This window comes from Salmo salar, chromosome 03 (assembly GCF_965601325.2).
Source record: "Salmo salar chromosome 03, fSalSal1, whole genome shotgun sequence".
Lineage (NCBI taxonomy): Eukaryota > Metazoa > Chordata > Actinopteri > Salmoniformes > Salmonidae > Salmo > Salmo salar.
In genome coordinates, this window is record NC_138293.1 from 48400001 (window position 1) to 48422859 (window position 22859).

At 43.8% G+C, this 22859-nt stretch overlaps 1 protein-coding gene across 3 annotated transcripts in view; it reads right to left on the bottom strand.

Moving 5' to 3' along the window:
* The window catches only part of LOC106600545 (sodium/potassium-transporting ATPase subunit beta-1-interacting protein 4), a 145627-nt gene extending 123597 nt beyond the window's left edge, over positions 1 to 22030 (bottom strand). For all 3 annotated transcript variants that reach the window (XM_014191977.3, XM_014191975.3, XM_014191976.2), the window contains exon 1: positions 21698 to 22030. In XM_014191977.3, coding sequence (XP_014047452.1) covers positions 21698 to 21751 — 54 coding nt within the window. In that variant the 5' untranslated portion in view covers positions 21752 to 22030. The remainder of the gene's footprint in view (positions 1 to 21697) is intronic.
* Between the last annotated feature and the right edge of the window lie 829 nt (positions 22031 to 22859).

The following is a 22859-nucleotide window of genomic DNA, read 5'->3' on the forward strand; positions in this document are numbered from 1 at the left end:
CATACATACATACATACATACATACATACATACATACATACATACATACATACATACATACATACATACAAATAACTCTCTCGAGGCTTTGGCCCAAATGATAAATCAAGCAGTGATCAATAATTCAAACACTTTCAAGCTTTGTCTCCTCTACCACTCACAGCGTAAACGAGAGGGAGAGGGGGAAGGAAGGAACGTTAGACTAGAGACACAAACAGAGAGCGAGAGAGGCTCTGTTAAACCAGGCAGCTATCAATAATTCAAACACTTTCAAGCATCTCCTCTACCACTCAAAGCCTAAACGAGAGGGAGAGGGGGAAGAAATGATAGACTAGAGAAAAAAACAAGAGAGAGAGAGGCTCTGTTAAACCAGGGATCTAACACAGAACAGCTAAACGAGACTCGAGTCCTCATAAAAAATGTAAGCAATGCTCTTCAACCATGAATACACTGGAAGCATTAGCTCATCAGGTGAGAGAGAATGACACCATTCTTTTCAGGTATGAAGATTCTGGCCTGCTCTTGTGGACTCTGTAGGTTTCCTAGCTTCCTGAGACTGTTGGTCATTAAGGGTGGAAAGTCATCTTCCACCAGACCCCCTAAGTCAACACACACTGATAGATTTCCCTCTCCTTTCATGTCCTGGGTCAGACAGAATCTTTCCCTTAAAATCATACAGCAGTGGGCACCAGATCTAGCCTGACTCCTCATGCTAAGTTCTTCCACTGCTCTGTCGTTCGCAACATACTTTAGTTTAAGATTGAGGTTGAAGTTGTTTGTGGTGATGAGGGGTAGGAGGGGTGTTGTACAAAACAAAGTAATCAGTGATTGGACCGTCTTGAACCAATCAGAGTATCAAAGCCAAAGTGTGTTCTGGCTCTGGTCCAACCCATCAGTTTCTGGACCAATCAGACTGCCCCGAATGTGTTGGCACTCGGTGAAGGGTCAGGGAGGTACTCAGATCGACTCATTGTGGAGAATAAACTAACGTCCGTGGGCGTAGCAAGAAGTCTGGGTTACCAGGAAAACCACGGTCCTCCTGATCACCAAATATCGACCACTCTGTACAGGCTGCATTTTCTCCCTTATCCTCTCTCCACACACACACACACACACACACACACACACACACACACACACACACACACACACACACACACACACACACACACACTTTAAAACTCAAGGTACAAACTCACCTGATTTACCCAGCTGAAGACATGACAATGTTATTAACCTAAACAAACACACACACACACACACACACACACACAGGTCTGTAGGCAGGCTGTGCTGTGTTTTACTGCTGTCACATTCGCTCCAGCTGCAGTAATTATACCTAACGATGCATTAATAATAAAGCTATGCCGAGGCACAGGACAGATTGTGTGTGTATGCGTGCGCGTGTGAATATGGGGGAGGGGTAGCCAGCAAATTGGGGCGACATCCAGCAACAAATAGCTCATGATTATTCATTGTCAAATTTGAATGTTTAATACTCTGGCATGCACCAAGTGAACCGGCAAGGAACGCACATCATTACTAAAAAACAGCCTAAATCCTTTGTCATGTGTTGGAAATAATGTGATACACGCCAAATACAGAAGTCAGTGTTTTGAGGATAAAAGAAGCAAGTCTTTAGTCCAAATATTCTAACAACCATATAGCCTAGAATTTCTCTAGAATATTTCACTTTTCTCAGTAAAACTTTACTGGAACCCTGTCATAAGGCCTATACATGAAAACACAGGCTATATTCCTTATAAACAATGCACTTGAGCACCAGGTTCTTTATGCGTTTTCATAATGCACTCATCTGACACACACCGACGCCATCACAGACACCTTTTCTAGAGGATGGGAACGAGAGTAGCACAGAACCATGACTCCTCCTCCTCTCCTCCTCTCATCTCCTCCCTCTCATCTCCTCCTTCCCTCTCTCTCTTTTCTTTCATAATAACACCTCACAGACACAGACTAATTAGAATTGCAGATAGTGGAGACTATCTCTGCCTCTGACTGTCTCTGCCTCTGACTGTATCAGGGCTCTCGATCTGGCTGGTTGTTCTCCCCCTCAGAGCTGGCTAGCCAGCACTCCTCCTAGCCAAGTACATTATTGCTGAGTAGGGTGTTGTGCTTTTGTTTTTCTTTAGTACACATTATTCAAGGGTCATAGTTGAAGGGACTGATTTCCATCAGTGACCTCATACACTATGCAAGTGATGAGGCAAGTAGCTTTGTAGTTTTTAATTGTGTAGTCTTTTTCAATGAAAACCTAATGAAAGGCATCTGGCAGAAGCTAATTCATCCACAAACATGAATATAATGTTTTGTATATCTTATATGAACGCGCCCATTCAAAATAGCAGGGACATGAACACGGAAGTATAAGTATAAGAATGCGTCATTTGCACAAGGTATTACTCCAGACCAGTGTGTGCATATGTGTGCGCATGACTGCATGTGTGTTTGTGCACTTCAGGGATTGGGCACACAAAGCCACCGTAGCCAATTGGGGGCCTCAGTCATCAATCACCCACTGTCCATGGAGCCACATTCACCATCACCATGATCACTGGGGAGAGGTAATTTTGGAATTCTATTACATTTTGGTCAATGCAACTGTTCTGAGCTCAGTGGTCACACAAACTTTCACTGGGGAAAGGCTCTCATTACTATAGACCTTTGTGTGTATGTGTGTGCCTGCCTGTGTGTGTCTGAGGAAGGCCCGAAAGGTCGTCAAGGACTCCAGTCAGCCGAGCCATGTACTGTTCACTCTGTAAGCATCTGGCAAGCAGACTAACAGGCTCCGAGACATCTTCTGCCACCAGACCACCAGCTAACCCTAGCTGTCTTCCTGCACCTCAAGAGATTCTCTGCACTTTAGACATTTTTGCACTCACTACCCACCCATCCAACCCTTACACACACCACACACACACACACACACACACACACACACTCATAACTCACACACACAGATGCAGTTCTATGATATACTATTTATTCCACTGCGTGACAAAGTCACTACCCACTTTATTTTTGTAAGTGTAAACACAGACCCTTATTACTATGCATATTATCTCTTTTATTACTTCTGAATTGTTCCATGTCATTTCAACAAGCCATGACACCCACCATCTCAGATTGTTCTGAAATCGTTTCTGTAGTTAGAAACAGATAACATTAGCATTCCTGAAACGTTATTTTGCTGAAATATAATTTGATCTCGGATAAATTAAACGAATTGATTGCACCCAAATTGGCAATTTTAAGTGATAGGATTCAGATAATATTGTCTCGTCCTGACCATAGAAAGCTTTTATTTTCTATGGTAGAGTAGGTCAGGGCATGACAGGGGGTTTTCTAGTTGTTATTTTCTATGTGGGGTTCTAGTTTGGTGATTGGTATGATTCCCAATTAGAGGCAGCTGGTAATCATTGTCTCTAATTGGGGATCATACTTAAGTAGCTTGTTTTTCACTTGGGGGTTATGGGATATTGTTGATGTATAGTTGCATTGTTGTCACGGTTCGTCTATTCTTTATTTGTTTTGTAATTGCATTTACGTTTCACTTTATAATAAATTATGTGGAACGCTACTTACGCTGCGCCTTGGTCCGATCCTTCATCTAACGAACGTGACAAATATTCAATAAATATAGTACCCAACATCCAATTTGTACCAAACTTCTTCCTTCCAGTGCCAATGAGTAAGACATGAGTAATAATTGTTTTGGTTCAAAAGCCCCCCACAAGCCCCCCACACCCCACGCCAATCCCACCCTAACAACGAGAATACAGGCCAATCTCACCCTAACAACGAGAAATCAGTTTTCTATGATTTTAAAACAATCTTGAGATGGTGGCTGTCTAAATTCTCTTTCTTGTGCTTTTTGACGTGGAATGACCATTATAGTACTTGCTATTTTTTATTGACTCTTATTATTGTATTGATGAATGTACTGTGTTGTTGAGGGAGCTAGCACATAAGCATTTCACTGCACCTTTCATACCCGCTGTAAACTATGCATGTGATTTAATTTTGTGCGCCTGTCTGCCTATGTGTATGTTTCGCACGTTGGTGTAGCCTGCCCTCATATTTCACCACGTAAGACTCCACACAACAGGTTATCTTGAGGACAACAGACACTAAAAAACAAAACCGTAACTAAATGTTGTAAAACAACAATCACAAAAATGTTTGATGACCAAACAAGTACAGTAGATGGAAGACTGCCAAACCAGCCATTACTCTGAGGCAGTGCTATACAGAGAGACATCCCATCTGTCCAGAAAGGTCAGTCAGTGTAGAGGAACAAGAGGATTCCCAATCAATAGAAACTCATTATCCGCCTTCAGAGAGAAATCACCACTCGCTACTCCCTGCCTGGCCACGATGCAGCGGATCACAATTTAATTAGGGATGACAATGATGCCATTGTGGTTTGATCAATCCAGAAATACATTACAAAGCACTTACTACATGCCTTATTATCATCACAGTCTGTGCCTATAGCTGTTCTATTTTTAGCACAAAGCATTGTTTATGGTGTGCTATTAATGGTCATGGTCAAATTATATGTTGCAGTGCTTTCATAAACTATTCAGACCCCTTCACTTTTTCCACATTTTGTTACATTACAGCCTTATTCTAAAATTGATTACATGTTTTTTGTTGGGACTAAGCAAAAACAGGTTTTTAGAAATGTTTGCTAATTTATTCAAAATAAAAACCTGAAATATCACATTTACATAAGTATTCAGACCATTTACTCAGTACTTTTTGGAAGCACCTTTGGCAGCGATTACAGACTCGAGTCTTCTTGGGTATGATGCTACACGCTTGGCACACCTGTATTTGGGGAGTTTCTCCCATTCTTCTCTGCAGATCCTCTCAAGCTCTGTCAGGTTGGATGGGGAGCATCACTGCACAGATATTTTCAGGTCTCTCCAGAGATGTTCGATCGGCTTCAAGTCCGGGCTCTGGCTGGGCCACTCACGGACATTCAGACACTTTTCCCGAAGCCACTCCTGCGTTGTCTTGGCTGTGTACTTTGGGTTGTTGTCTTGTTGGAAGGTGAACCTTCGCCCCAGTCTGAGGTCCTGAGCGCTCTGGAGCAGGTTTTCATCAAGGATGTCTCTGTACTTTGCTCCGTTCATAAATGCCTCGATCCTGACAAGTCTCCCAGTCCCTGTCGCTGAAAAACATCCACACAGCATGATGATGCCACCACCATGCTTCACTGTAGAGATGGTGCCAGGTTTCCTCCAGACTTGACGCTTGGCATTCAGGCCAAAGAGTTCATTCCTGGTTTTATCAGACCAGAGAATCTTGTTTCTCATGGTCTGAGAGTCTTTAGGTGCCTTTTGGCAAACTCCAAGCGGGCTGTCATGTGCCTTTTACTGAGGAGTGGCGTCCGTCTGGTCACTCTACCATAAAGGCCTGATTGTTGGAGTGCTGCAGAGATTGTTGTCCTTCTGGAAGTTTCTCCTTTCTTCACAGAGGAACTCTAGAGCTCTGTCAGAGTGACCATCGGGTTCTTGGTCACTTCCCTGACCAAGACCCTTCTCCTCTGATTGCTCTGTTTGGCCAGATCTAGGAAGAGTCTTGGTGGTTCCAAACATCTTCCATTTAAGAATGATGGAGGCCACTGTGTTCTTGGGGACCTTCAATGCTGCAGACATTTTTTTATACCCTTCCCCAGATCTGTGCCTCCACACATTCCTGTCTCTGAAAAAAACCTAAGTCTCTGTGAGGGCCTGTATGGTCAGAGGTTTTTCAAGACCACACATGACCTAGCCTAAGCAGGAAAAACTCTGGGCCTTTACAGAGAGAGCCCTTATAGTTGTGCCTTGGTTTTCATGGATCACTCCACTCCAACCCCTGAGCACTCCTCCTCCCTCCCTTTTCTACAGGCCGGATCAAACTAATCAAAACAGAGCGAGGAGGTGTGCCTGACCTGACCCAACACAGGAAGTGTTTGGGGCATCCAGAAATAGCGCTGAGTAGAATAATGCTGTTCCAGTGGTCTTCAGGGAGTCTTTAGGAAGGCTGTTGACAGCTTTATACACCTCTTAACAAATTCCCTTACTACTTCTCTCTAATGAGGAAAAAAGGTCAGGGCAGAGGGGAGGGGAGGAGGAGAAACAGGGACGCGGGAGTGTGTGAGTGTGTTATGTGTGTGTGCGCATTTCTGTCTATGTGCATACGGGGAGGAAAGCACTGTGTTGTCATAGTATTTCATAAATGTGTGATTAGTGTGGAAGTAGGGGTGAGTATAGGGATATTGTTATCCACGTCGGCACCAACAATGTTAGGATGAAACAGTCAGACGTCACCAAGAGCAACATAGCTTCAGCGTGTAAATCAGCTAGAAAGATGTGTCGGCATCGAGTAATTGTCTCTGGCCCCCTCCCAGTTAGGGGGAGTGATGAGCTCTACAGCAGACTCAATCCGTGGTTGAAAACTGTTTTCTGCCCCTCCCAAAAGATAGAATTTGTAGATAATTGGCCCTCTTTCTGGGACTCACACACAAACGGGACCAAGCCTGGCCTGCTGAGGAGTGACAGACTCCATCCTAGCTGAAGGGGTGCTCTCATCTTATCTACGAACATAGACAGAGCTTTAACTCCTCTAGCTCCACAATGAGATAGCCTGCTGCCTAGCCTGCTGCCTGACCTGCACCCTGTTAGCCACCCTGCCAGCTTAGTGGAGACTGCCACTAGCATAGTCAGTGTAGTCAGCTCAGCTATCCCCATTGAGACCGTGTCTGTGCCTCGATTGAGGTTTGGCAAAACTAAACATGGCAGTGTTCGCCTTAGCAATCTCACTGGAATAAAGACCTCCTCCATTCCTGTCATTATCGAAAGAGATTGTGATACCTCACATCTCAAAATAGGGCTACTTAATGTTAGATCCCTCACTTCCAAGGCAGTTATAGTCAATGAACTAATCACTGATCATAATCTTGATGTGATTGGCCTGACAAACATGGCTTAAGCCTGATGAATTTACTGTTAAATGAGGTCTCACCTCCTGGTTACACTAGTGACCATATCCCCGCGCATCCCGCAAAGGCATAGGTGTTGCTAACATTTACGATAGCAAATTTCAATTTACAAAAAAAAGACTGGGTTTTCATCTTTTGAGCTTCTAGTCATGAAATCCATGCAGCCTACTCAATCACGTTTTATAGATACTGTTTACAGGCCTCGTTATATGCAGCGTTCCTCACTGAGTTCCCTGAATTCCTATCGGACCTTGCAGTCATGGCAGATAATATTCTAATTTTTGGTGACATTAATATTCACATGGAAAAGTCCTCAGACCCACTCCAAAAGGCTTTTGGATCCATCATCGACTCAGTGGGTTTTGTCCAAAATGTCTCTGGACCTACTCACTGCCACAGTCATACTCTGGACCTAGTTTTGTTTCGTGGAATATATATTGTGGATCTTAATGTTTTTCCTCATAATCCTGGACAATCGGACCACCATTTTATTACGTTTGCAATCGCAACAAATAGTCTACTCAGACCACAACCAAGGATCATCAAAAGCTGTGCTATAAATTCTCGAACAACCCAAATATTCCTAGATGCCCTCCCAGACTCCCGCCATCTACCTAAGGACGTCAGAGTACCAAAATCGATTAACCACCTAACTGAGGAACTAAATGTAACCTTGCGTAATACCCTAGATGCTGTCGCACACCTAAAAACAAAAAACATTTGTCATAAGGAACTAGCTCCCTGGTATACAGAAAATACACGAGGTCTGAAGCAAGCTTCCAGAAAATTGGAACGGAAATGGCGCTACACCAAACTGGAAGTCTCCCGACTAGCTTGGAAAGACAGTACCGTGCAGTATCGAAGAGCCCTCACTGCTGCTCGATATTTTTCCAACTTAATTGAGGACAATAAGAACAATCCAAAATGTATTTTTGATACTGTCGCAAAGCTAACTAAAAAGCAGCATTCCCCAAGAGAGGATGGCTTTCACTTCAGCAGTGCTAAATTCATGAACTTCTTTGAGGAAAAGATCATGATCATTAGAAAGCAAATTACGGACTCCTCTTTAAATCTGTGTATTTCTCCAAAGCTCAGTTGTCCTGAGTCTGCACAACACCGCCAGGACCTAGGATAAAGGGAGACACTCAAGTGTTTTAGTACTATATCTCTTGACACATTGATGAAAATAATCATGGCCTCTAAACCTTCAAGCTGCATACTGGACCCTATTCCAACTAAACTACTGAAAGAGCTGCTTCCTGTGCTTGGCCCTCCCATGTTGAATATAATAAACGGCTCACTATCTACCAGATGTTTACCAAACTCACTAAAAGTGGCAGTAATAAAGCCTCTCTTGAAAAAGCCAAACCTTGACCCAGAAAATATTATAAAAACTATCAGCCTATATCGAATCTCCCATTCCTCTCAAACATTTTAGAAAAAACTGTTGCGCTGCAACTTACTGCCTTCCTGAAGACAATGTATACAAAACGCTTCAGTCTGGTTTTAGACCCCATCATAGCACTAAGACTGCAGTTGTGAAGGTGGTAAATTACCTTTAAATGACGTTAGACCAAGGCTCTGCATCTGTCCTCGTGCTCCTAGACCTTAGTGCCGCTTTTGACACCATCGATCACCACATTCTTTTGGAGAGATTTGAAACCCTAATTGGTCTACACGGACAAGTTCTGGCCTGGTTTAGATCTTATCTGTCAGAAAGATATCAGTTTGTCTCTGTGGATGGTTTGTTTTCACTATACATTTTACCTCTTGGCGATATCATTCGGAAACATTTCACTGCTATGCGGATGATACACAGCTGTACACTTCGATGATACATGGTGAAGCCCCAATATTACCCTCCCTGGAAGTCTGTGTTTCAGACATAAGGAAGTGGATGGCTGCAAATGTTTCACTTTTAAACTCGGACATAACAGAGATGCTAGTTTCAGGTCCCAAGAAACAAAGAGATCTTCTGATGGATCTGACAATTCATCTTGATGGTTGTACAGTAATTTCAAATAAAACTGTGAAGGATGTCGGCGTTACTCTTTACCCCGATCTCTCTTTTGATGAACATATAAAGAATATTTCAAGGACAGCTTTTTTCCATCTTCGTAACATTGCAAAAATCGGAAACTTTCTGTCCAAAAATGATGCAGAAATATGTATCCATGCGTTTGTCACTTCTAGATTAGACTACTGCAATGCTCTACTTTCCGGCTACCTGGATAAAGCACTAAATAAACTTCAGTTAGTGCTAAATACGGCTGCTAGAATCCTGACTAGAACCAAAACATTTGATCATATTACTCCAGTGCTAGCCTCCCTACACTGGCTTCCTGTTAAGGCTCGGAGCTGATTTCAGGGTTTTACTGCTCACCTACAAAGCATTACATGGGCTTGCTCCTACCTATCTTTCCGATTTGGTCCTGCCGTACATACCTGCCGTACATACCTACACGTACGCTACGGTCACAAGACGCAGGCCTCCTTACTGTCCCTAGAATTTCTAAGCAAAGAGCTGGAGGCAGGGCTTTCTCCTATAAAGCTCAATTTTTATGGAATGGTCTGCCTATCCATGTGAGCGACGCAGACTCGGTCTCGACCTTTAAGTCTTTATTGAAGACTCATCTCTTCATTAGGTCTTATGATTGGCCCAGGGGTGTGAAGGTGAACGGAAAGGCACTGGAGTGACAAACTACCCTTGCTCTAACCCTATTACGGGGGCTTAGTCACTGGCTTACTGGTGCTCTTCCATGCCGTCCCTAGGAGGGGTACGTCACTTGAGTGGGTTGAGTCACTGACGTGATCGTCCTGTCCGGGTTGGCGCCCCCCCTCGGGTTCGTGCTGTGGGGGAGATCTTCGTGAGCTATACTCGGCCTTGTCTCAGGGTAGTAAGTTGGTGGTTTGACAATATCCCTCTAGTGGTATGGGGGCTGTGCTTTGACAAAGTGGGTGGGATAATATCCTGCCTGTTTGGCCCTGTCCGGGGGTATCGTCGGACGGGGCCAATGTCTCTCCTGTCTCAGCCTCCAGTATTTATTCTGCAATAGTTCATGTGTCGGGGGGCTAGGGTCAGTCTGTCATATCTGGAGTATTTCTCCTGTCTCATCTGGTGTCCTGTGTGAATTTAAGTATGCTCCCTCTAATTCTCTCTCTCTCTCTCTTTTTCTCTCTCCTTCTCTCTCTTTCTCTCCCTCTCTCGGAGGACCTGAGCCCTAGGACCATGCCTCAGGACTACCTGGCCTGATGACTCCTTGCTGTCCCCAGTCCACCTTGTCATGCTGCTGCTCCAGTTTCAACTGTTCTGCCTGCGGCCCTGACCTGTTCACTGGACGTGCTACCTTGTCCCAGACCTGCTGTTTTGGACTCTCTCTCTACCGCACCTGCTGTCTCTAACTCTGAATGATCAGCTATGAAAAGCCAACTGACATTTACTCCTGAGGTGCTGACCTGTTGCACCCTCTACAACCACTGTGATTATTATTATCTGGCCCTGCTGGTCATCTATGAACGTTTGAACATCTTGGCCATGTTCTATTATAATCTCCACCCGGTACAGCCAGAAGAGGACTGGCCACCCCTCAGAGCCTGGTTCCTCTCTAGATTTCTTACTAGGTTCTGGCCTTTCTAGGGAGTTTTTCCTAGCCACCGTGATTTTACATCTGCATTGCTTGCTGTTTGGGATTTTAGGCTGGGTTTCTGTACAGCACTTTGTGACATCGGCTGATGTAAAAAAGAGCTTTATAAATAAATTTGATTGATTTACACTCTCTCTCTGTGTCTCTGTCTAACCCCCTCTCTCTCTCTGTGTCTCTTTCTAACCCTCTCTCTCTCCCTCTCTCTGTGTCTCTTTCTAACCCTCTCTCTCCGTGTCTCTTTCTAACCCTCTCTCTCTCTCTGTGTGTCTCTTTCTAACCCCCTCTCTCTCTGGGTGTGTCTCTTTCTAACCCTCTCTCTCTCTCTCTGTGTCTCCCTCTCTCTGTGTCTCTTTCTAACCCTCTCTCTGTCTCTCTCTCTCTCTCTCTCTCTGTGTGTCTCTTTCTAACCCTCTCTCTCTCTCTCTCTCTCTCGCTAACCCTCTCTCTGTCTCTCTCTCTGTGTGTGTCTCCTTCTAACCCTCTCTCTCTCTCTCTGTGTGTCTCTTTCTAACCCTCTCTCTCTGTGTCTCTTTCTAACCCCCTCTCTCTCTCTCTGTCTGTGTCTCTTTCTAACCCTCCCTCTCTCTCTCTCTCTCTCTCTGTCTGTGTCTCTTTCTAACCCTCTCTCTCTCTCTCTCTGTGTCTCTTTCTAACCCTCTCTCTCTGTCTGTGTCTCTTTCTAACCCTCTCTCGCTCTCTCTCTCTGTCTGTGTCTCTTTCTAACCCTCTCTCTCTCTGTGTCTCTTTCTAACCCTCTCTCTCTGTGTGTCTCTTTCTAACCCTCTCTCTCTCTCTGTGTGTCTCTTTCTAACCCTCTCTCTCTCTCTCTGTGTGTGTCTCTTTCTAACCCTCTCTCTGTCTCTCTGTCTCTCTCTCTCTCTCTGTGTGTGTCTCTTTCTAACCCTCTCTCTGTCTCTCTGTCTCTCTCTCTCTCTCTGTGTGTGTCTCTTTCTAACCCTCTCTCTCTGTGTGTGTCTCTCTCTGTGTGTGTGTGTGTGTCTCTGTGTCTCTGTGTGTGTGTGTGTGTGTGTGTCTCTGTGTGTGTGTGTGTGTGTGTGTGTCTCTGTGTGTGTGTGTGTGTCTCTCTGTGTGTGTGTGTGTGTGTCTCTGTGTGTCTCTCTCTGTGTGTGTGTGTGTCTCTCTCTGTGTGTGTGTGTGTGTGTGTGTGTCTCTCTGTGTGTGTGTGTGTCTCTCTCTGTCTGTGTGTGTCTCTCTCTGTCTGTGTGTGTCTCTCTCTCTGTCTGTGTCTCTCTCTCTGTCTGTGTGTGTCTCTCTCTCTCTCTGTCTGTGTGTGTCTCTCTCTCTGTCTGTGTGTGTGTGTCTCTGTCTGTGTGTGTCTCTCTCTGTCTGTGTGTGTCTCTCTCAGCCTGTGTGTGTCTCTCTCAGCCTGTGTGTGTCTCTCTCTGTCTGTGTGTGTCTCTCTCTGTCTGTGTGTGTCTCTCTCTCTCTCTAATCCTCTCTCTATTTTGTCCAGTACTTCGTGGTAGATTGAATTTCCAGGGCCGGACCCTGCTGGCTAAACAGGTGTTACCAAAAGGACAGCCCTTCCAGGCAGGGCTCTGAATTAAAAATGTAAATGTTTGCACTGGTGTTCCTTACTTTAAAAGTTAGGAGCACCACATCAAATTTAGTAAGACCAGAAAATATGATTTTGAAATCGATTGCGATACAGCCTATATTGGGCATTTATGAATTTCATCTGCTTTTGAAGCACATGTTATGCTCTAGAAAGTAATATGTAACACTGTAAATACATTAGTTTATTATAAAAGTAGTGCTGAGAGATAAGTGCTTTTTGAGGTCAGGTTTGGTTCAATTATAAAAAAAGGATCAACATTTTTTGATAACGGTTTCGATAATTTGTTTAGACAGTTAAATGCACTATGCATTATGTGGGTTGAATGCTGTAACAACACAGAATAAAACAATTAATAAAAGTCCCATGATGGTAGTGACTGCCCATTACTGATTAACCATCATTTATTAACATTACTTTATTTTAATAAAATATGTTTGTTTTTCTTGATGACCAAGAATTGAACCCTGTGGCACCCCCATAGAGACTGCCAGAGGTCCGGACAACAGGCCCTCCGATTTGACACACTGAACTCTATCAGCGAAGTAGTTGGTGAACCAGTCGAGGCAATCATTTGAGAAACCAAGGCTATTGAGTCTGCCGATGAGGATGTGGTGATTGACAGAGTCGACAGCCTTGGCCAGGTCAGTGAATACGGCTGCACAGTATTGTTTCTTATCGATGGCGGTTAAGATATCGTTTAGGACCTTGAGCGTGGCTGAGGTGCACCCATGACCAAAACTGTTCGCTGCTCTGTCACCCCAATGGTGGAACAAGCTCCCTCACGACGCCAGGACATCGGAGTCAATCACCACCTTCCGGAGACACCTGAAACCCCACCTCTTTAAGGAATACCTGGGATAGGACAAAGTAATCCTTCTAACCCCCCCCCCCCCCAAAAAAAAAAATATATAGATGTACTATTGTAAAGTGGTTGTTCCACTGGATATCATAAGGTGAATGCACCAATTTGTAAGTCGCTCTGGATAAGAGCGTCTGCTAAATGACGTAAATGTAAAATACTTAGGCAGCCTGTTTTCCTTTGGGGTTTGTGGGTAGATATTTTCTGTTTAGTGTTTTGCACCTGACTGGACTGTTCGGTTGTTTTTTTGTTTTGCTTGTCGGATTTAGTGTTCATCATTATCATTAAAAATGACCACGCTGCATTTTGGTCTGATTTCTCTTCCCCTTCATCTGAGGATGACAAAGACCGTTACAGTCTCCATGTATGCTCGCACAGACAGGACAAGTTTAAGTGTGTGCGCAATGGATTATGGTCATTGTAGTTAATTACCACGTTTCCTGCACTAAACTCATTGCTATGACCATTGATCTCCTGAAGAAGTTATACCGTTTCCTTTATTTTCTGTACCCCCAAATGTTTGGATATACTGGTAAAGTCACCAGGTTGTTAGCTAACTGGCCAATGAGGTAACATGACTAAACAAAGTGTAAACAAATGGTTAAGGACAGGCAAGTATTTTTAAAATGGTCCACGACATGGTTTATGCGGTCCCAGCGATCCGCGGCTATAGGAAGATCAAAATGTTGCTCCGGTAATATGGGTCAGATCTTTTGACCTGGTTGGTCTAGAACCAAGCCTCACTCGCCGTAGTAATGGTGCAACCATGGCGCTAATGAATCTGCACTCACTTGTTTCACTAGGGCACTCGGAAACAACGGTACAGCCAAGCCGTATCATTACAGCAACAAAGAAATGTCAAAGGTCACACAGTGCTCCCAAAATCAAACTTCTGGTCACACAGCAAAATATTTCATTGCAGAGTCGACCAAATTGGTCGCACTTTAGAGCCCTGCTTCCAGGTCTTCAGAAGAGGAGGAAGGAAGAGGAGGAGAGGAGGGGTGGGAAGTAAAAAGCTCAAGGAGGAGAAGAGGACAGGTAGCTAGTTGTGAATGGCCAGAGGTGTCTTCTTGACTTAGAGAAAACCTCTTCTCTCCTTTCCAATTCAGTGAGGTGTTAGCTTTCAACAATGGTTTCAACAGGATCAACGAGGAGCAAGTAAGCCTTACTGAGGAGAAAGGAAAAGCCTCAGAGGTCTTCAATATCATACAAACACACACATAAACCAGCCTAGCTCACATGAAAAAAATGTATCTGATAATGTACATATAGACATTGGTGAGTCATTTATGAGATAAATAGAAACAAATAGAAGTTCTCAGGTGGAAAAGGGCTCTAAAAACAGACAACATCATGTCTCTCTGTCTGTATGCATGTGTGTGCATGTGTTTGTGTGTGCACATGTGCACACATGTATGTGTCACATTCCTGCCCTGGGGTGACAGTTACCAGCAGCCCTGAAGCCCCCCTGTCACGTCGGAAGCAGAGAGCATTCTGGGAGGAGAGAGACAGATCTTCAGGAATCTCACAGCCAGCCAGGTAGCTACCCCTGGGGCATCAGGGGACAGAGAGGAGTGAAGCACCCTGGGAGAGTGGAGAGAGTGCTGCTGGATGATGGGTGATGATAATATTATTATATTTCCACAACCATCATTCACACTCAGAGGAACTATTTCTCACACAGTAATGGAGCTTTCTGGACTCCTGCTTAACTCAACAGTCTTGAGATTAGACAATATATGAGAGAAGAAATGGAGAAGCATATTGTTAGGGACAAAGACATGAGTATGGGTCCCATTGTAACTGTACTGTACATGGATTGAGGTTGTAAAGTGGTTGTTCCACTGGATATCATAAGGTGAATGCACCAATTTGTAAGTCGCTCTGGATAAGAGTGTCTGCTAAATGACTTAAATGTAAATGTTGTGAATTGAAGGGTTTACGTCACAATTACTTGAACCGCGTTGTCATCTACATTTTACACAACACTGTCATAAACGCTAGCCACTCAAGTCAAGTAGAAATCGTTGCTACAAAACTGTGAAAGTGCTCGGAACGTGCCGAGAGATTGAGCAACCTGTTAATGGGAATAGGCAAGAGCCCAGCATGATGACACATAGGATAACCAACCAATCTCAAGTGTCGAGGGTGTGACCTGGCAAGAGCCCAGCATGGTGACACATAGGATAACCAACCAATCTCAAGTGTCGAGGGTGTGACCTGATATTTATTCCACAAATTCTATGGTTCTCACAGACAACCCAGCATAATGTTGCAGGATCATCACACACTAACAACAGAGTATTGTCTGTGTGAAAGAATGGTCTGGGCTGGCTGGGTAGATTAGAAATTAGTTCAGAAAGAAATCCCATGTGGTAATCTAGCTGGTCACTAGGAGAGGAATCGACCCAATCATGACATGGTCTCAATGTGTCAAAAGACCAATTAGTGGAACAAATTTCAGAACATACACTACCGGTCAAAAGTTTTAGAACACCTACTCATTCAAGGGTTTTTCTTTATTTTTACTATTTTCTACATTGCAGAATAATAGTGAAGACATCCAAACTATGAAATAACACATATGGAATCAACTATTCTTCAACTAGCCACCCTTTGCCTTGATGACAGCTTTGCACACTCTTGGCATTCTCTCAACCAGCTTCACCTGGAATGCTTTTTCAACAGGAGTTTCCACTTATGCTGAACACTTGTTGGCTGCTTTTCCTTCACTCTGCGGTCCGACTCATCCCAAAGCATTTCAATTTGATTAAGGTTGGGGGATTGTGGAGGCCAGGTCATCTGATGCAGCACTCCATCACCCTCCTTCTTGGTAAAAATAGATCTTACACAGCCTGGAGGTGTGTTGGGTCATTGTCCTGTTGAAAAACAAATGATAGTCCCACTAAGCACAAACCAGATGGGATGGCGTATCGCTGCAGAATACTGTGGTAGCCATGCTGGTTAAGTGTGCCTTGAAATCTAAATAAATCACAGAGAGTGTCACCAGCAAAGCACCCCCACACCATCACACCTCCTCCTCCATGCGTTACGGTGAGAAATACACATGCAGAGATCATCCGTTCACCCACACCGCGTCTCACAAAGATATGGCAGTTGGAACCAATAATCTCCAATTTGGACTCATCAGACCAAAGGACAGGTTTCCGTCGGTCTAATGTCCATTGCTCGTGTTTCTTGGCCCAAGCAAGTCTCTTCTTCTTATTGGTGTCCTTTAGTAGTGGTTTCTTTGCAGCAATTCGACCACTAAGGCCTGATTCACACAGTCTCCTCTGAACAGTTGATGTTGAGATGTGTCTGTTACTTGAACTCTGTGAAGCATTTATTTGGCCAGCAATTTCTGAGGCTGGTAACTCTAATGAACGTATCCTCTGCAGCAGAGGTAACTCTGGGTCTTCCTTTCCTGTGGCGGTCTCTAGTCCGGTGAGACCTATTCCGGCTCCACGTACGAAGCCTCCAGTGATGATCCATGGCCCGGAGCCTGTAGAGATGATCCATGGCACGAAGCCTCCAGTGATGATCCATGGCACGAAGCCTCCAGTGATGATCCATGGCCCGGAGCCTGTAGAGATGATCCATGGCACGAAGCCTCCAGTGATGATCCATGGCACGAAGCCTCCAGTGATGATCCATGGCACGAAGCCTCCAGTGATGATCCATGGCCCGGAGCCTCCAGTGATGATCCATGGCCCGGAGCCTCCAGTGATGATCCATGGCCCGGAGCCTCCAGTGATGATCCATGGCCCGGAGCCTCCAGTGATGATCCATGGCGCGGAGCCTGCAGTGATAATCCATGGCGCGGAGCCTGTAGCGACGGTCCCCAGCCCGGAACCTCCTGAGACGGCCTGCATCCCAGAGTCTTCAGCGGCGGCCTGCATCCCAGAGTCTCCAGCGGCGGTCGGCAGTCCAGAACCTCCAGCGGGGGTTTCCAGTTCTGAGCCTCCGGCGATGATCCACGGTCTGGTTCCTCCGGAGACACAAAAGCGGAGGGATTAGCGGGCAGAGTGGGGGCTACGCCCCGAACCAGAGCCGCCGCCAAGAGTAGATGCCCACCCGGACCCTCCCCTATAGGTTTGCGGCCGGGAGTCCGCACCTTTTGGGGGGGGGGGGGGGGGGTACTGTCACTCCCTGACCTTAGATTGCCGTTTATTTTCTCTACTTTCGTTAGGTCAGGGTGTGATTTGGGTGGGCATTCTAGATTTTGTATTTCTATGTTTATTCTATGCTTTCTATTTCTATGTTGTTAGGTTCTAGTTTTTGTATTTCTATGTTGGTGTTTGGCATGATCTCCAATTTGAGGCAGCTGGTCCTTGTCTCTAACTGGAGATCATACTTAAGTAGGTGTTTTTTCCACCTGGGTTTGTGGGATCTTGTTTTTGCACAGCTCTGTAAAGCCTGCAGAACGTGACGTTCGTTTTCCGTTTGTTTGTTATTTTGCTTTTGTGTTCTGAGTTAAAAATAAATATTTATCATGAGCACTCAACACGCTGCACCTTGGTCTACTCCTTTTGATGACCGTCACAGGCCTCCAAGGCCAGAGTGCTTAAAATGACTCGCTAACAAAATTTACATTAGACCTGGGGCCCTGACAGTGAATCTCAGTAAGACAAATATAATGGTGTTCCAAAATAGGTCCAGTTGCCAGGACCACAAATACAAACTCCATCTAGACACCGTTGCCCTAGAGTACACAAAAAACGATACCTAACTCGGCCTGAACATCAGCACCACAGGTAATTTCCACAAAGCTATGAACGATCTGAGAGACAAAGCAAGAAGGACCTCCTAATCTACGCCATCAAAAGGAACATAGAATTCCAATTAGGATATGGCAAAAAAATACTTGAATCAATTATAGAACCCATTGTGCTCACTAACCAATAATTCACAAAATGTGACAAACACCAAATTAAGACCACAGAATTTAAACAAAAACGTCCTCTGTGTACAATGTAAAACACCAAATAATGCATGCAGAACAGAATTAAGACTAGGGCTGACCCCATTTAGTGGTCGATAGGCTGTTGGTCGCGCCTGTCTGAGTGGACTGATCCACTGTGGAAGCCGTGGGGATGGCACAGTCCATCAGTCTAAGACATGCTACTGAAATTGTATATGGTTATACTATGTAAGAACAATGATGCAACACAAATAAAAATTATATTATTTTATAACAAATGCAATTTCTCCCGTGTTGGATAGTGATCGCTGTCTACAGTTCTGAAACGCATCAGTGCGCTGTTAAATTGGCGCCTTTTCTTAGAGCATGTTGCTATGTGCATAATAGTAAAGTTAACCAGCATATTGGGTGTTGAGAACAATGCGGCGGAGGCAGCAGAAGAGTTAGGAGACGAGAAAACAGCTCTTGCCTTAATTGTCTAAGAAAAGTGAGGAGAGAAGCAAAGCCCAACTTAATTAGGTCTATAATCAATAGCCTAGTGTTAAATGTGCCTGGCTTTATAAATCATCCATATATCTCTACAGAAATGAGACAGATCCTGTTTCTGTTGCCTGTTTGTTTAATAGCCTACTGATTCCGTGAGCACCAAGCCACATGCAACAATTTCACAAATGTCTATTTTTAATATTTTCCATACTGTAATCAAGGCTGTACACTCCTCAATTAGATCAGCCTCTCTGGTATTCTTTATCATTTATTTAGTGTTCTTTACACTGTCCAAATTGTCAGAAATATCATATTTATAATAATGATAACCCTTGATTTTCCTTGATCTCCTTCTTATTGTTATTATTATGATCATCATTATTATAATAAGTAATATCATTAGTAGGCCTTAGTATAGCAGCCTTGTATAACCACTATCAAGCTGTAGACCTTAGTATAGCAGCCTTGTATAACCACCATCGAGCTGTAGACCTTAGTATAGCAGCCTTGTATCAACACCATCGAGCTGTAGACCTTAGTATAGCAGCCTTGGATAACCACCATCGAGCTGTAAGCCTTAGTATAGCAGCCTTGGATAACCACCATCGAGCTGTAAGCCTTAGTATAGCAGCCTTGGATAACCACCATCGAGCTGTAGACCTTAGTATAGCAGCCTTGTATAACCACCATCGAGCTGTAGACCTTAGTATAGCAGCCTTGTATAACCACCATCGAGCTGTAAGCCTTAGTATAGCAGCCTTGGATAACCACCATCGAGCTGTAAGCCTTAGTATAGCAGCCTTGGATAACCACCATCGAGCTGTAGACCTTAGTATAGCAGCCTTGTATAACCACCATCGAGCTGTAGACCTTAGTATAGCAGCCTTGTATAACCACCATCGAGCTGTAGGCCTTAGTATAGCAGCCTTGGATAACCAATATCGAGCTGTAGGCCTTAGTATAGCAGCCCTGGATAACCACCATCGAGCTGTAGACCTTAGTATAGCAGCCTTGTATAACCACCATCGAGCTGTAAGCCTTAGTATAGCAGCCTTGGATAACCACCATCGAGCTGTAGGCCTTAGTATAGCAGCCTTGGATAACCACCATCGAGCTGTAGACCTTAGTATAGCAGCCTTGTATAACCACCATCGTTTTTCCTAAACAAATTAGAGATTTTGGTAACATAACTTTTTAATCAGAAATGGCTGTAATTATGTTGCAGCTTCAGCAACACGGACAGCGCGATACACACTGTTAATGTTCTGTGGTGGTCGATGCAGCAGGGAGGAGAGAGAGACAGCGGGTGCTAATCACAAAGTCACTCGCTGTCTTTTTTTTTAACACAGCACAGCAACTCAGAGCCAGGTCCGGCACAATCAAATCAATTACATGACACATGTATGCATCGAGTCATTTGTGTATCTTAATTATTTCATCAAACAGTTCGCTTAAAAAAAAAATCTGACAAGCTCAGTGCATATAGTTGATTTGATTAAAACACATATGATGTGTCTATATAATGGAAAAATACACTTTTAGCCTTGCTATTGAGAGAGGCCGCCATAAGCAGACCTGGCTCTCAAGAGAAGACAGGCTATGTGAACACTGCCCACAAAATGAGGTGGAAACAGCTGCACTTCCTAACCTCCTGCCAAATGTATGACCATATTGTAGACACATATCTCTCTGATTACACAAATCCACAAAGAATTTGAAAACAAACCCAATTTTGATAAAATCACACATCTATTGGGTCAAATACCACACTGTGCCATCACAGCAGCAAGATGTGTGACCTGTTGCCACAAGAAAAGGGCAACCAGTGAAGCACAAACACCATTGTAAATACAACCCATATTTATCTGTCTATTTATTTTCCCTTTTGTACTTCAACAATTTGCACATTGTTATAACAAGGTACATAGCCATAATATAACATTTGAAATGTATATTCTTTTGAAACTTTTGTGAGTGTAATGTTTACTGTTCATTTCTGATAGATTATAAACAAAAGTTAAATAAACAATTTCACTTGCTTTGGTAATGTAAACATGTTTCCCATGCCAATAAAGCCCTTTGAATTGATTTTAATTGAGATAGAGACAGCGAGAGAGAGAGATGACAAAATTCAGAATAGGGAGGGGGCAGTAACAACAAGTTCACAGCTACTATGTGTAAAATGTCAAGTCTCACACTGATCACAACCGGGTAACAATCTCTTTCCAGCAGCTTTCAACTTGCTGATGGCCTTTTGCATTGTGGATCACAGGTTCTCATGGTGCTTCTGGGACAGATGGAAGCTTGCCCTCAAAACTACCATGTTGATTTATTTTCACTGAGATGGGATCACACACACCAACTCACTGTGTGAAAGTGGTTTGACTGATGTACTCTGATGTGCCACACATTAATGACTTTTGCTGAGAAGACACAATGGTGCTAGTGTTGCACAAAACACCAACAGGCCACTGTGTCAATGGTCACAAACATTGGATCACAGTACACACTTGTAGGCTACAGTAAAATAAGCAGAAGTGTGAGAACACGTCTTTGAAAAAGTGTCATGTAATTTAACCTGGTGGCTGCCCACTGGGCGCAGATTTAAACTCAACGTCTATTCCACGTTGGTTCAACTTAATTTCATTGAAATGACGTGGAAACAACGTTGATTCAACCAGTATGTGCCCAGAGGGATAATGCATTTGTGATGAGTTGATCTGGCCATAGTGGTGCCAGATATATATACATTTTGTATAAACATGATCTGGCATTAGGACTAGGAGGACCACACTGTAGCTTGTGGTTGAGGGCGTGCAGTGCAGAATGCTCACACCACTCTTGAGTCTTGCCATATGTCCCACATAAATCGCAGAGTAGCCTATCCTCGTGTAACCGACAGGGTGAACGAACAAAACAGTGTGCTACAGGTGTAGGTTAGTTCGGGCACATAATACTTGACGCCAAATAGTTATGTGTATCCTCCATAAGTTAGCACTATAACTAGACTAATAAATCCACACACGAAAGCACCGGTAGTAAAATTGGCCAATGTTCGAAGTAAAATTACAAAAAAATTATTTAAAAGAAATGTGTGTTTCACCCAAAACCGATTTCAAATGTCTAAACAAACATAAGAAACAGGGCAAATTCCACTTGTCGTGTTAGGCTACAGAAGTAACGGGCCACCACTCACCAGCTGAATCGAGCAGAGAAAGATGAGCGTGCATCGACCGCTGCAGCACCCCATTGTGTCAAAAACAAAATAGCACTCGAGAAACGGCAAGAAAATGTCCTTAGAACGGTCTACACTGGGTCACCGGATATCACGGATACCTTTAAATACAAGGAATGGCTTCAAGCTCGGTCCACTTTGAAAACTGCGTAGGTAAGCTGCGGGCTCCGGCATCCCATGGTTTTCTGTCCCCAATGAGTGCTTTGTGTATGAAAGGGGTGGTTTAGGTTTATTCTACCGCCAGCTTTCGAGTTGAGTAGTTGGATTTCACGCCGGTGCGTGTGCATGTGTGTGTGTGTGTGGAGAGTATAAGAAGGGGGAGGTGGAAGGGGCTAGTCGAGGGCGTCAACAAACTAACGGTGCCTTGTGGCACTATTCTGTGTTCTCACCTGGTCCCTTTAGTGCTTTTTCCAGAGTTTAAAACCCAATTTTCAATCATTGTAACTATTTTCATAACCTGTTGAATTGAGTACACAAGTATGCCAAATATGTTGGATATTTTTTAATATAACCTACTACTTAACATTTGAAGAGCGGGATATTTTGCTTAAATCTTTCAACGATTTGTTTACAAAAATCATTATAAATTCTGGTATGGGTCAAACCTAAAAGTAAAGTATTAGCCGTGTCAGCTACTGAATTGCACCTCTGAGCAACTGAGAGACGAGACCAAAACCTTGATGACGGAACTTAGGCGCCACACTCTGGTCATTTGACGCAATTACACACTCACCAACAGCGCTAAGAACGCCTTCCATCCTCTTCCTGTATTTCTTCTGATGACCTCTAATAAAATACTAGCCTATTTGTGCCTGGTCTTATTCATCTTATTCTGTATTTTAAAGAAACTGCTGACTATTTACCAAATGTGTATAGGGTTAAACTCATGTGGATTGATAAACAACTGACAAGTCACCCCACCCGAAAGGTAAATGCAATCAAATGCATCATAAAATATTCAGTGATGAATGAAGCTATAAACATCCACTGGTAGAAGACTAAGTGGTAATAGACTATATGACAATAGGCTCCATAGATTGTAGGCCTCCATCAGTGGTGTAAAGTACTTAAGTAAAAATACTTTAAAGTACAACTTAACTAGTTTTGGGGGGTATCTGTACTT